This window comes from Papaver somniferum, chromosome 1 (assembly GCF_003573695.1).
Source record: "Papaver somniferum cultivar HN1 chromosome 1, ASM357369v1, whole genome shotgun sequence".
Classification (NCBI taxonomy): domain Eukaryota; kingdom Viridiplantae; phylum Streptophyta; class Magnoliopsida; order Ranunculales; family Papaveraceae; genus Papaver; species Papaver somniferum.
In genome coordinates this window covers 152,803,400-152,817,199 of record NC_039358.1, presented here as the reverse complement: position 1 = coordinate 152,817,199, position 13,800 = coordinate 152,803,400, and the positions used below count along the sequence as shown (strand labels likewise).

General features: G+C 36.5%; 2 protein-coding genes across 2 annotated transcripts; both read right to left on the bottom strand.

Annotated features, from left to right (window-relative positions):
* Positions 1-273: 273 nt before the first annotated feature.
* LOC113352407 (L10-interacting MYB domain-containing protein-like) lies at positions 274-1,084 on the bottom strand. Its single transcript, XM_026596230.1, has 2 exons — positions 752-1,084; positions 274-621 (listed from the first exon to the last, which is right to left on the bottom strand). Exons 1-2 carry the CDS (start codon positions 1,082-1,084, stop codon positions 274-276), a joined length of 681 nt encoding a protein of 226 aa, XP_026452015.1.
* A 1,591-nt stretch (positions 1,085-2,675) lies between these two features.
* Positions 2,676-10,125, bottom strand: LOC113304813 (abnormal spindle-like microcephaly-associated protein homolog). The gene is made up of 20 exons (XM_026553954.1): positions 9,267-10,125; positions 8,677-9,145; positions 8,497-8,582; positions 8,279-8,392; positions 7,999-8,187; positions 7,578-7,643; positions 7,266-7,322; positions 6,888-7,010; positions 6,681-6,797; positions 6,489-6,596; positions 6,268-6,403; positions 6,082-6,189; positions 5,655-5,831; positions 5,056-5,558; positions 4,552-4,729; positions 4,006-4,247; positions 3,734-3,923; positions 3,377-3,602; positions 3,135-3,290; positions 2,676-3,041 (listed from the first exon to the last, which is right to left on the bottom strand). The coding sequence occupies exons 1-20, from the start codon at positions 10,005-10,007 to the stop codon at positions 2,957-2,959; spliced, it is 4,071 nt and encodes a 1,356-aa protein (XP_026409739.1). The 5' UTR covers positions 10,008-10,125; the 3' UTR covers positions 2,676-2,956.
* Positions 10,126-13,800: the final 3,675 nt, after the last annotated feature.

The window sequence follows — 13,800 nt, the reverse complement described above, 5'->3', positions numbered from 1 at the left end:
AGAAATTGAAGAAATAAACACCAAATTTCCATGAGAATAGCGGTAAATTGACGATTACTAAATAAGAACCACCTCAAAATTATATGACAGGACATATCTAATCTTTCTTTTCATCTTCCAATAAATCTAGCACCTGCACGGAAGTATCATCATCCAAATTTGGTACATCCTCGAGTGCGGACACTAAACTTCCCTCTAAAGATGATGAATTTTTGTTTTCTTCTTTCTTGGTTGCAACATTGTTCACAGCCGCTTCCATTACATGAATTGCATCTACCATTCTCCAGTACTCTTTTTGGTCTTTCTAAAAGAACGTGAATTTGGACCTATTGAAGCTCGAGCCATTTTTTGAGTATCAGATGTATGCAAGTCCTCAACCTTATCTTTATATGCATATGCATTCTCACTTTGTTCTTGAGTACCGTTTGTAAAACGGTCTGGAGATTGCGTGTTTTCTAAATTTTCATGATCCCTGTCATGCTGGTCATCATCATCGTGCACAGTGTTGTCATTCCAACAGCGCCTATACCTTCCATTGGCCCGATTATCCCCAAATATATCAGCTAAATCATCAAAGTGTGGAAGCGACTTTGTCCTCCAGCATTTGACATCAGGATGCTTCTGCAATTGAAATTATTGAATTGTCTTATTAGCATACTAGACTCTTCAGTTGAAAGAAATACACCACATCTCATCAATACAAAACGAAAAATCCAAATTCATTCAATTGTTACAGAATAACATAACACACCTTGATATATTCATCCCATACATCATCATCAGCAACCACAACTTCTCGCGACTGGTCCCATCCAAATCCACTTTGACCTCTAAGAGTACTTACAGCAACATAGTTTTTCTTCAAAGTTTTCATACGGTTTTTCAACACATCCTTGGTAAAAGAAGAACCAAAACTCTGCCTGAAATTATCGAAAATGTGCGTCCAAGCATGTTTGCTGAACTGACCATCAAGTAGTTGTCCTTCATGTACTTGGTCTGCCATTAGACCCATGAACAGTCGATCCATGGGAGGAGTCCAAGTTGTCCTTCCAGTTTGGGGGTTGGATGATTGATTACTCCCCATACTCTATAATTAACCGACTATGTAAGCTATTGCTAAACAAACTCTTCATGAAAGTTAATAATGGCCACGCAACACAATATGGTCTCATTACTGGATTCTATAACCTTGAAAACTTGGGCAGAGAGCTAATAATTACTCAAACAAAGCTTGTCATGAGCATAATGAATTAATGAAAACAAAAACACAAGCTAGTCTTGCTCACTTACTGATTCAATCAAATATAAAAGTTTCTTTCCCAAATTGGGTATATTATTCTAACTTGGATCTATTAGATGTTCGTTATAGAATTAACAACCACTATCAACAGATGTTCATTACAAATTTAACAATCACTATCAAAACCTAAATCATCAAACTATGAAGATGATATCAGTAACATGCGATTGAAAAAAATCAAAAGACAACATACACAATAATAAGAAGAATGATAAATGTTCATGCATAAACAAAGATGATAAGGAAAAGAAAGAGGATGAAGATGGTACCAGCAACTTGCAATTGATTCGTAGCAAACCCTCTGTAAAAATAAAATAAAATCCCAATCAGATTTGCTTGATAACAAATTGAATCATTAAAAATTGTAAAAAAACCCAAATCAGATTTGCTTGATAACAAATATATTCATAGAAATTGTAAAAAACCCAAACCAGATTTGCTTGATAACAAATTGAATCCTAGAAATTATTATGTGTTAAAATAGATTAGAAAAGAAGTATACCTTGTACAGATTTCATGTAGAAACGATGAAGATTCACATCAGTATATATATATACAGAATAAAAGGTATGAAAAACCCTATCGTGGGTTTAGTAGTGGCGATACCGGTGTTCGTGGGTTCGATGATGGAATTGTGCTATTCTATTCTTGGAGAAGAGTTGGGGGTGGTGTTGTTTACGGTGGTGGAAATGGTGTTGGTGGTGAAGGAATTGAAGGAGGCGGAGGAGGGTGGTGGTAGTGGTGAGATACGGACGTGTAGTGGTGTGTCGGGGGAGAATAAAATTATTGTTGGTCTTCGTGGAGATCCATTGTTGCTGCTGGTGATGATGGTGGTGAAAGAAGGAGACGGAAGAAAGAAGATAAAAGAAATCAGAGAAGAAGAAGAAGAAAAGGTCAAGGGCATGTTTGTCTTTTTTTTTAAAAGTAACAAAAATTAAATTTACACATTATTATTTGGCTTGGCGTTTTTGTCCCAGTTTTATTTGAAACGGTTTTTATTTGGTAAAAATAATATGACCGGTTTTTTCTTATCACTAGTTTGTTCACCTAAGGGTTTTGTCACTAGTTTTGTAAATTAAATTAAAATTAACTAAATAAGGGTTGTTTAGTCCATTACAAAATTATTTGAGATAAGAGGTTTTTGATATTACTTATGGGTGATCCGTTTTTGTCCTATTAGGTGACGCCCCTCTAATAGAATGTGACGCCCCAATAATAGCCTTCATTTATATATACAGCTCGAAGGGTACCTTTCCTTCTTTAAGAAACCTTATGACCAACAGAAGTTTGTTTTCACCCCGTTACAACAAAAACGGCTTAAGTGGCTTAGGTAAGTCAATCCAACGAATTAAGACATACCACGTGTATAAATAGAAAATGCTCTAATTTAGAAGTTAGAACCCTTAACGATGACCAAACGGGTGAAGTGGGGATGAGTTTGTCATCAGTAGGTTGGTGTATTTATTACAAAGGGCTTTTTGATTTCATAAGAAAAAGGATGATCATCTAAGGTTAAACTTTTAACCACTTCAAAGGTAAGCAAGCAACTACATACAACCTTTAGAGAGAAGATTGTCAGTAAGTTTTACGGCCGAAGATCTTCAGACCAGCTTTACATACGAAGAGTTAGAAATATCTAACATTACACCATTTTAGCTACTTTGATATCAGTTTCAAAAGCTCCATAGCTTCTTTCAGCTTCCTTTCATTGTGGTCTTTCCCCAGCTGAGAGCGTGCATTCCTAATAAGACAAATATCATGTGCACGTTAGAATTAGTTAGAGATTAAAAAGAAAAAAAACTACATTTATAATCTAAATCGCCTAAGTTCTTACTTCTTATCTGTTGCTACTCTCCGTTTCAGATCATCGACAAGGCTTTTAAGCCTCTTTAAGAGTGCAGGTAGCTGGCGAATAGTTTGAACACCTTTAGGTATTCTGCATAGCATCTTCAAAACTTGGGAAGCAATAAAAAATCCTTCTTCCTTGTTTCTGCAGATAAACAAATTTATGAACCCGTCAAAACCATATAACAGTATATGCTGTGATCCTATAACACCAAACCAAGTACTACTAACCTTAGCATCTCCGATAAGATAAGTTCTATAGATCCATTTGTATCTATCAACAATTGTGCCAAATCTGGATAAGAGGCAAGATTTCTTAGGGTTGAAAGTGCGTGTTTCAGAACCTCTTGATCTGGAATGCTGCGGCTTACAGAGCTTATCAACTTCAGTAAAGTCTTGATTGCTCCAGCCGCAACGAGTGTCTCACAACATTTCTGCGAATGTTGAGTGGTAACATCTGAAGAAGGAGAAGGTGTCACTTCCAATCAACATTCTTTGTGAATCTATTGGAAGTTGGAACTTCAAACAGAAAGATGCCCAACTAGTGATAACTAATTACTGAATTTGCAGTTAAGAAAGCGGTCATACCTAAAGTTGCACAGGTATGAAGAATGCTGCTCACACTTCTAAAGCTAAGAAGTTCTGAAACCGCAGCTACTAGTCGGTTGATAAGTCGCATGCCATCGTCCACATTTGCAGCAGATTTCTGCACTCTGAGCCTTAAATCAACCAGCTGACCTCTTGCCTCTTTGCGTGCGAGATAACCTTTCCAATATGACTATTAAATGGAATATGTTAAACAGTACAGAATCAAGCCGAATCGTTTATCAAACGACAAAAATTGTAATTGTATAGCTTACTTGGATCACAACAACTCGATTTCTCTCTCTATTTGCCTCTCGCCTGGCAAGCCACCCACGAATGTAAGACTGAACCACAACGGCTGATCTCGTTCTTCTAGATTTCAACAACAGAACTCTCTTCCACCACCTCTGTAGTTTAAGCACCGAGTATAGCAAAATTCTCTTTTCAAGGCTCTGACAGCTTCTTGAATTCTGATAGGTAGAACCAGTATCAATGACTGACCCAAGGCACGATGAACCTGCAGTATTCCATCAATAAAAGACTGATTAGGCGGATCGGTTAAGGAACTTCAAGAAGTATCATAATCTGCATGGTTTTGATAATAAAAAATTATAGACTGTTTATAAAAGCTGAAGATAAGAGATTGTAGTAGTTCATATATTCAAAAGTACAGAATAACAAAATTGATTAGCCCTTCAATAATGGTATTTAGAAACTAGAGAACCTATGGGAATATAGTCACGATAGCAGGAGAATGCGCATGGCAAAATTGGCAGACTATGCAAATTGTTTAATGAAACAAGAGAGTTGATTTATCGTACCTGGTAGCCTGTTTCGAGCAATATGTCCTCTGGCGAATCGCTGAATCTCAATAGCTGCATATTTATACCGTAAAAACTCCTTCCGAAGCTTCGTGCATCGAAAGCTACTTTGAATCTTTATGACCGCTTCTCTTTTGTATACAAACACTTTCCTCATCAAAAAGCATTTCCAATAACTCTGAAATGGAGAAAATTATTGGTTAAGTCAAACATAAACTGTTAAGCGTTACGACATTAAACACCAGCATATGAATATAGAGTAGTACTAAATTATTCACTACTGCTGGCCAGGGTAATATGGCAGCTGATGTAGAAAAAGAGAGACAGGGCTTATGCTCAAACATATCAGCCCACATCAGCTGCAACACCACACCATTCACTAATTAGAAAAGGGTTGATCTAGCATTATGCTATATTACTTGTAAACAACCAAAATAGGATTGCTAGAACTCTAGTAAAGTCGTCATCAAGGATAATGCCATAATCTGAAGAAATGAAACATACTTGGATCACTTTAATACATTCCCGTTCTCTAGCTGCCTCTCTTCGGGAAATGAATCCACGAAAATGGGACTGAATAATAGTTGCTGACTTAGATACCAGCCTATATTCTTTATAATTTCTCCAAGCTTTTAGACATCGGAAACAGCTCTGAATCTTTATAGCTGCTTTCTTCAGGTGTAAAAACTCTCTTCTCGTGGACCAGCCACGCCAATGACTCTGAATCTTTGTTGCAGCAGAGATATATTGATTGTAATTTCTCCAAGCTTTTAAACATCGGAAGCCACTCTGAATCTTAATAACTGCTTTCTTCAGGTGTAAAAACTCTCTTCTCATGTACCAGCCACGCCAATGACTCTGAATCTTTGTTGCAGCAGAGCGTTGTCTAATCCATTTCCTAGCAGTGCGCTGAATTAGCAGGACGGAATTTTTTAACCTGATAAAGCTGTTCCGCTCAACCATGAAATTAAGGTATCTACGGAAAATTATTGGGTGCTTATGATTTTCTGTTCAAGGAATCAAAGAAATATATAAGTGTAAAACTAGGGACACCAAGAAATTACCACAGAGATGAGGATTGAAGAAGTAAACCAGTTATTTACCAGAAGAAAGCTGGTAATGAAATATGGCATTTGATTTGTTGTAGTGTCTGGCACTTTTCACCATTAGCCAAGCCCGAAAAACAGTTTGCAGAAAGGAGGTCGCAGCCTTGATCTTCAGAAAGTTTTTGCGCTCAACAAATCTTTTAAAGTGAGACTGGATAAGCCTTGCTGCATTTTCTACAACCACAAATACAAAAACAACCCTGTTGATTTCAATCTATAATCTAGATTCAATTTGGTTCTTTATACATAATAAAGAGGAATAAGTATGATATTTGCGGAAGAATAGAGATTGCATATAAAGAGAGGGAACGGAGCAATCTGTATGAAGATGGCAGGTCAAAACTGGAAGAAATCTGTGAAGCCAGCAAGTATAAGAAAAATAAGATAGTACAAACCGCAAAACACTTTTAACTAGAAGGATTACCGCTTTTGATGTCAGTGCCAGGAGAATTCTGTTGAGTATTACAGCAATGGTTTTTTTTTACCAAATCTCTCCACCAGGCCTGGACAACTTTAAAATTTCTGACTGAATCTGCATCAATGAAAAATTACAAATAAGAACCTGATGGCTTAAGCAAAGTTGTTTAAGTTTAGAGGAAAACAATATTACATTCACTGCTACAATCATCCAGTCCATTCTGGTTCTCCGGAGGTTTAACATTCATAAAACATTTATCCAAACTTGAACGTTTCATCTCTGGACTTTGATAACTGCAACCCAACAGTTTGTGGATATGCAGAAGCTCCTAGATTGTCGAATAAACATGTCAGAAGTAACTTTTATGTGTGCACCATTCAAAGGTTCTAATAAACAAGTTACAGTAGCTTTACCATATTTTTCCTGCCAATCAATTGGGACGAGAGGAACACCAACAGAATTATTACACTCCTTTCATTACAAGCACCATTATTTTCAAGTACCTCACTGATTTGCAATACCTGGAGGAAAAAAAAGCCTAGTACATGAGTACATGACAGTCCTCAGACACATAATCGCCAGTGCAATACATATAAACTACTTGCCTCTGGAAAGCTTCCTAACATTGATGCAAGTTTCTGCGCCAAAGTGAAGTTGTGAACAGCATCTGTACTTATGCCAGTCCACAGAACAGATAATTCATCACTACCATTTTGAGAATCCTAACAATTAAAGTGAGAGAGACTAGGGATTAGTGCAGGAGACATTTTAGTCACTCGAACAGGCTTAGACGAAATTCTTAGCAATTTTACCTCACGTGAACATGCAGAAAGCAGTTCATTTCGAAAATAATAGTCAATCAAGCACCACAGAGCTTTACCATCAATCAAAGATGTAAAACTGTCAATCTTGAGCTCATACTTTCCACTGATTGACTGCATCAGTAATATTAAATCACGTTCAGTGCCATCCAGGCCAGACAAAACCTTTACATATAAGTAAATAAAGATACACCCCATTAACTTGTACAAATATTGTACAGCGAATGACGGAAGGAAGTAACAAGGATTGTCACACAGACTTGATAGCACGATAAGACTGCCTGCCTTTATAAGTTAGTTCTTCTATTTCCGTCGAAATAATGGCGGACATATGAAAATTGCTTAAATTTAGGTACACATCATTATCACCTGAATCCATTCCAGAAGCAAATCCAACTGGCTAGAGGTAATACACCATGAGTAGTCCTATACAAGATAATATAAACAGGTGATCCAAGTGCATCTCAAATTAGCTGAACAAAAATGTTGGACAAAAAGTGATAAAGCATGGAATGCAGCACTTTTCACTTGTACATGGGTAGATTTATCATCCTCATTTACAATAGGGAGTAGATGCAACATGCAACATAAAACACTTTGGTGTAAAAATTTCTTGTGGGGAGCATGTGCAATTACAAACACCCAACAACTTCGATGAACTATAACCAAAAGGATTCTTACCACATTGGCTGCTTTAACTTTGGATACTTCTTCAAATAACAGCATTTTGTTAATTAGCAGAGGCAACTGCAAAAATAAGATGTGAAATTGTGAGTCAGTCTAGGAAGCACGATATCCACTGCCTAAAGGAGGATCTAAATGGAAGTGTTGTTGCATCTCTTAGTCTTACCAAAATAGGTATTAATTTATTACGCGATTATTTCGAGAACAAGGGCTCAACTCAGACAATGCAAATGTTATGAAGGACTGAGATTAACTAAAACTAAAAGCATTATCTATTTCATCAGGTTATCAAACGAATACAAAGTAACTGTCCATATTGTCCAATTTCTCCATCACCAAGACTTGAGCAACAAAAAGATGCCAATAAGAAGTGATTAACTCAAAATGAACATTTCACAAAATTGAAAAATTAACAGACCTGTAAATGAATAAACATATTCCAAAGCAAAGAAAGTGTGAGTTCCTTTTCGCCCGTGGCAACATCTTCGGCTACTATCATCACCCCATCTTCATCAAGTAATTGCACCCCAGCCTGTTTGAGATATTGCAAAGCAACACCACAATTCACCAGATTCTTCTTACGGTTATCGGAAGGAACCACCATTTTCTGCCCACAACAAACATCATAGTAAATAAGAACATGGGTTGATTCTTCCCAGGAACAAATTAAACTAGAAATAGTTTAAGCTACAGCTTACCGTAAGAACCGAGGCATCATGTTGCAAGAGCTGAATTGCTCTGCAAATTCGTACACCATCTTGTAGATCCTCAAATAGCTCTGTGATTCTGAAGTCATATTCAAGGAGTGAACTCTGAAAACATAAAAGCTTTCACAGTCAACCTAAGCATAAACTTGTTCAATGATTCAGCACAATAGAAATCTAATAGAAAGTATGGACGAAATAACATTACTTACCTGTTGATATGATACTTTGTATCCTACTATTACTAAATGCGCAAGAAGGTTACCTTCCCCATGCATCACATCCGTCGACAAGAACTCTACATCAGCAAACAAAAAAATCAAAATAACGGCCATACTAGTGAGTTAAAATAAAATTGAAATCTTCAAGCAATGCAATGCCATGGAGGTTACCGGAAATCACTTGTCGACTCGATTTAATATTCGATTGACGACAGAACAACAGAGGAGAACCCCCATCAGTTCCATCAATACCATATTTAATGGGAAGGCTGCTCAGGGACTTAGCTTTATCAAGTACAAGAACAAGCAGTAGGAACCTTTTAAGTATAACATTCCCCAGGGCCTCAAAATGACCAGGTCTGTACAGGCCTTCGACCAATTTGTTGTAAGCAAAAGTTTTCGCAAGACCCAAATGAGAAAGGAACTGCTTCTCCAACACCATCTTTAAAAACACGAGTTCCTGATTAGAATTCACATCTCCAACAGGTAGCAAGGAATCACCGCCAAAAACAATATACAATCCAATTCGGAGCCATGTTGGATTATAATTCATTAGTACTTTTATAGCCTTCTGCTTCATTCCTACATCCGTTACCATGGGACAATGTGCCTTCATCTTTAATCTCCCCTCATCTATAATCTGAAAACAAAAACTAACTATAAATTTGACAGCATTTATATATCTTGTTTAAAGACAGGAAAACTTGAAAAACATAGTTCTGAATTGCAAAATTATACTAAATCTAAGGACCATGAATTACCTTGGCTACTTGACTAATCATTGAGAAGACCTCTTTGCAGCAATCCAAACTCAAATACTCCCTCATCCGCTGCTTCAAATCATCAAGGCTGCAAACATCATTCAACGACACTTTCAGAGAATTAAACATCGCAGACGATAACACCAAGCCGTCTCCACTGCTACTTCCAGAGGAATCCTTCAGCCGTTTAGGACTCCTCCAAGTTCCATCAGTCGAAAGTCTAATTCCAACTCCACTATCACGTTTCCCATTTCTCGATTGTTCCCCTCGATCAGTTCCTTCTCCTGGCAATAAAGAAACATCACAACCGCAAGACTTAGGGTTTTCGAACAGAAAATTCAGCCAAAAGGAGAGTGATTTAGATAACGATTCGAGTGATTTTTGTTTTCGAGATTGCGCTTTTCTACATGACTGAGATTGTTCAAGCTCAAATGCTTTGAGTCTTCTAGCAGCGGCTTTAGATCGAGTAGATGGACAGATTGAAGTACGGCGACGGGCATTTGTTGATGGAGTAGATGGAATAATTGAAGGGCGACGCTTAATAACTGATTTGGATGAAGAAGATGGTGGTGGACTTTGTTTTGAGGCTGTAAAGAAATGAGGAAATGGTGATTGGAAATTAGGTTTTTGATTATTAGGTCTTTTGGGGGTTTTGAAGTTAGAAATGTCTTTGAATGCTGTAGATGAAGAAGAAAATTTAGGGTTCGGTAACGGCGAAGGAGGTTGTTTCTCTTCTTCCATTTCTGTCTCTCTCTCTCTTCTGGTCCGATTTTCTGTGTTACTGTGCTGTGAGGGTTGAGATTTGAATTTTGAATTTCAAAATGCGGGACATATAGTCTTGGATCTCGTGAGTCATGATGGAAGAGAAACGGTTGCGATAAATTCAGGCGCATTTCCGTATTTAGACGGGAACTAGCCAGTAGGACGCTATAAATTACAGTAATTTTAAATTATATTTTACAGTGTGTTACAGGACCTACGGCCCATGGATGTGTGGTGCAACTAGGTTTTTAGAGTTGTATATAAGGGAAACTATGTAATGATTTTATACTACTCTCCTAATAATGTTGTTCTTCTCCTTCTTCTTATCTTTCCCTGTCTCATCCATAATTCTTCTAAAACACGTTATCATGCACGAAGCTACCACAGAGCTAGATTGAATTTGGCGATTTTTTTTTCTACATGGACGATATGGAACAAAGCAGTTCTGCAATTATCGTTACCCTTAAGCTAATGTTGAAATCAGTGGAATCAAAACAGCTAAGTTGATTTATTTCCTCCTATTTTTTTCTTCCATTTTTCTGTTTTGATTTTGACATATTCAATATAACGGATTCATGGTGAAAACTGATTTAGTAATATTTCTGTATTTGGATCTATTAAATCCATGGTGAAAAATGATTTTGATCGCACCGTGGGATCAACCAATCTATCTGTTTGTCCATATGTAGCATAATCAATCAACAGAGTGATCACGCTTTTTAATTTATGAATTATTTGTTTGCGTGGTATGTGCGGCGGCTGGTATCCAATGGAAATGGAAAAGTTCAGGAAAGCGAAAGGAATTCCGTGGAAGAAAGATACCCCGGTTCGGTCCACCCGATCCAGGCTTGTTCTGTTCCCTGCTATTATTATCCTGTCTCATGTTCCATTTTGGGCCACGCGCTATGAAGTCTGTTCCGGTCTCGTCTATGTGCAGCGAGAACCAAACCACGAGGTATGTAACCAATGTTAATGTTAATGTGGGCTTTAACATTGAATACTTATCGGGTTTATTCTTTTTTAGAACATGCCTAGTTCTTTATTTCTATTTTTTTAAGAACATGTCTAGTTCTTTATTTTTATTTTTTAAGATAAGTCCATATCATATAAACAGTTAATTTAAATTATGATTATTGATCTCGATCATTAAAAATTTTGGTCTTAATGTTATTTTATTCTCTTGAGTATGATATTGGCTTTAGTTGAATGATGTTTTTTGTTTAAGATTTTGTTAGAGGGAGAGCAAAAAGTGATTTTGGGAGAGCGAAAATCGTAGTTGACTCGTTAACTAGGACCTATCCGGTACATTATTTCACCTCATACCAAATTACCCTACGCGGTACATCTACTCCAGTAACTCAACAGATCGCCCACGACCAAAAAAAATGATCTTTGTTTAGATGTTAAAAGAAGCGATGGTGGTGGTGAAGATATGTTTTTTCATCCTTAATATTTATTCATTATTTTGAGAGATCGTACCAGGGGCGTCATGATCTTTGTCAGGACCATAACTCAAATTATTTAATCTAAATGAAGGTATTGTGATCTGTTAATTGTGCTACTTTCCCTGACCACAAACCTGTTCTATCTGAAAAACTAATTGACGAATTATGTCGAATAAGTGCTATAAGAAGAATATTCGTTTCTTTTTAGGGTTTCATTATTATTGATTACAAAGGTGGTGATAATTGAATGTTTTAAATTTAATTTTCATTATCTTAAACTAGGTGAAACACTATTTTATTCTGGTTTATGAGCATACAGATGCTCGTGAAGCGATGGTGGTGATGGGAGAAAATTTTTTTCTTCCCTAGGTCGTTGGTGGTGGTGTGGAATAGAACGGGGTGGTGGAATCGTTTAGGATGGATGTGATAGCGGTTAATGCATATTTAGTAGGGCAATTTGGCCCGAGTTCAAATTATATATTAGATAGTTCCTAGTTAATGAGTCGAGTACGATTTTCGCTCTCCTCGAATCATTTTTTGCTCTCCCTCTAACAAAAATCTTTGTTTAATTGGATGTACCAACTCAATTCCAATGTATTTATTTGGGGTTTAGAAGTACTTGAGCGCCATTATTGTGTACTTGATATTTTCTTCCCAAATTTGAAATGTCATGTGGTATGCAATCCACTGGCTCGACTATTAAAGAGTCCGTAGTTTCAAAAGATACATTGCAAATAAAATCACATGTATTCCAAAAAAAAAATTGTGGAAGAACTCACAATTTTTTTTTATTTGAGTTAGAAAATTTCCATTTCTCTACTTCATCCATGATACTAAATAGTATATGTTGAAGTGTGACAACAAGAGAATTACCTTTAGTAATCTACTCAACCTAAAGTAAGCGGTTGACATGTGTAGTGAGATTCTCTTGGCCTATTGAGATAAAGAAATTTCTCAAAGTAAGCTAAATGTAGAAAAATTGAAAATGGAAAGAACCCCGGAGTAATAAGGATTAGACGTAATGACTCAGATAAAGCATGTGAAAAGGGACATATATATCATGAGACAAAGATGTATTTTTTCCAATAGTAATGACACCAAAGTACAAGTATCAGCTGAATATGGGATGAAGCTAAGATGTAATTCTAGCTCCCATCATAAATGAAAGAGTTGGAAATGCACCTGGTCATAAATGTTGATATATACAATGTAATGTGTGTATCATAGTAGCAACTAATTTTCACAACAACTTTAATGGCAACAAGAACTTTGTTGGGCCAATTGACTATCTTATTCAGTTGAACTAGATCCAATATCTGCACCTATGGAATGAAAACACGAGACATAAATTCTCTAAAGCACTTGAGATATATTGGGTGAAACGTAATATATATTCAGTCTAAAGTACTTGATTTGAACCCCACTTTTATTACGTAATAAGACCACACCACTTATTAAAAGTCTCAAGACCCAAATGTCTAACTCATAGTTGTTTTTCTTCCACTAGCTTAAGGAATTTAAACTAGTTGTTGAACTATTTCCTTATAATGTGACTATGAGGATTGGATCATCGAGCACAACACTTCTCAAAAATTTGTATTCACGATAGATCAAATACGTCATAAAATATCTATATGTACCGAGAGATAATCACACCTTGTTAAATTCCAAAGAAACCCATGCAAATGGATATCATGTGGAACCTGACGGTGATGATAATGTAATTGATTGCATCTTTTATAGTCACTAATATATTGGAAGGAAACATACTTTATAGAGACTAATGAGTCAATTTTGTGAAATGTAAATCACTATAGTATTAATTTGGATTATTGAATCCATATTGACTCCGACGATGAAATGTTGGAAATTGACTCATACAGATTTTGACATAACTATAAAGGAACTTTGGTTGTGACATGATGTTTCATTTTGAAAGGACTCATACGTACATCGTGGTGTTTGAGTGGACAAAACAACGGGAAAAAGATTGACAGAATGCAAAGTAACGACATATCTCTCAATAAGTGTTTTCTAAAGTACCAGATGCACAACCCCCTCCTCCCTCCCATTATGCTTTTAAGTAAGAGAGCATATCATTCATTTTACAAAGTCTCTAGTAAAAAAGGATTGAGTCCATCCTAAGATGCAAATGGTAAACAATCCATATTACAAAGATAACATAGTGAATTTTAGAAAAATATTCATGCAGAATGCGGACCATTAAAGTGACTTATGGCTCTGGTGAATGTTTTGACATTAAATTTGCGTTTAAAAACTCCTAGCACATATTACACAATACAAGTTGCAAAGGCTCACCACCATTA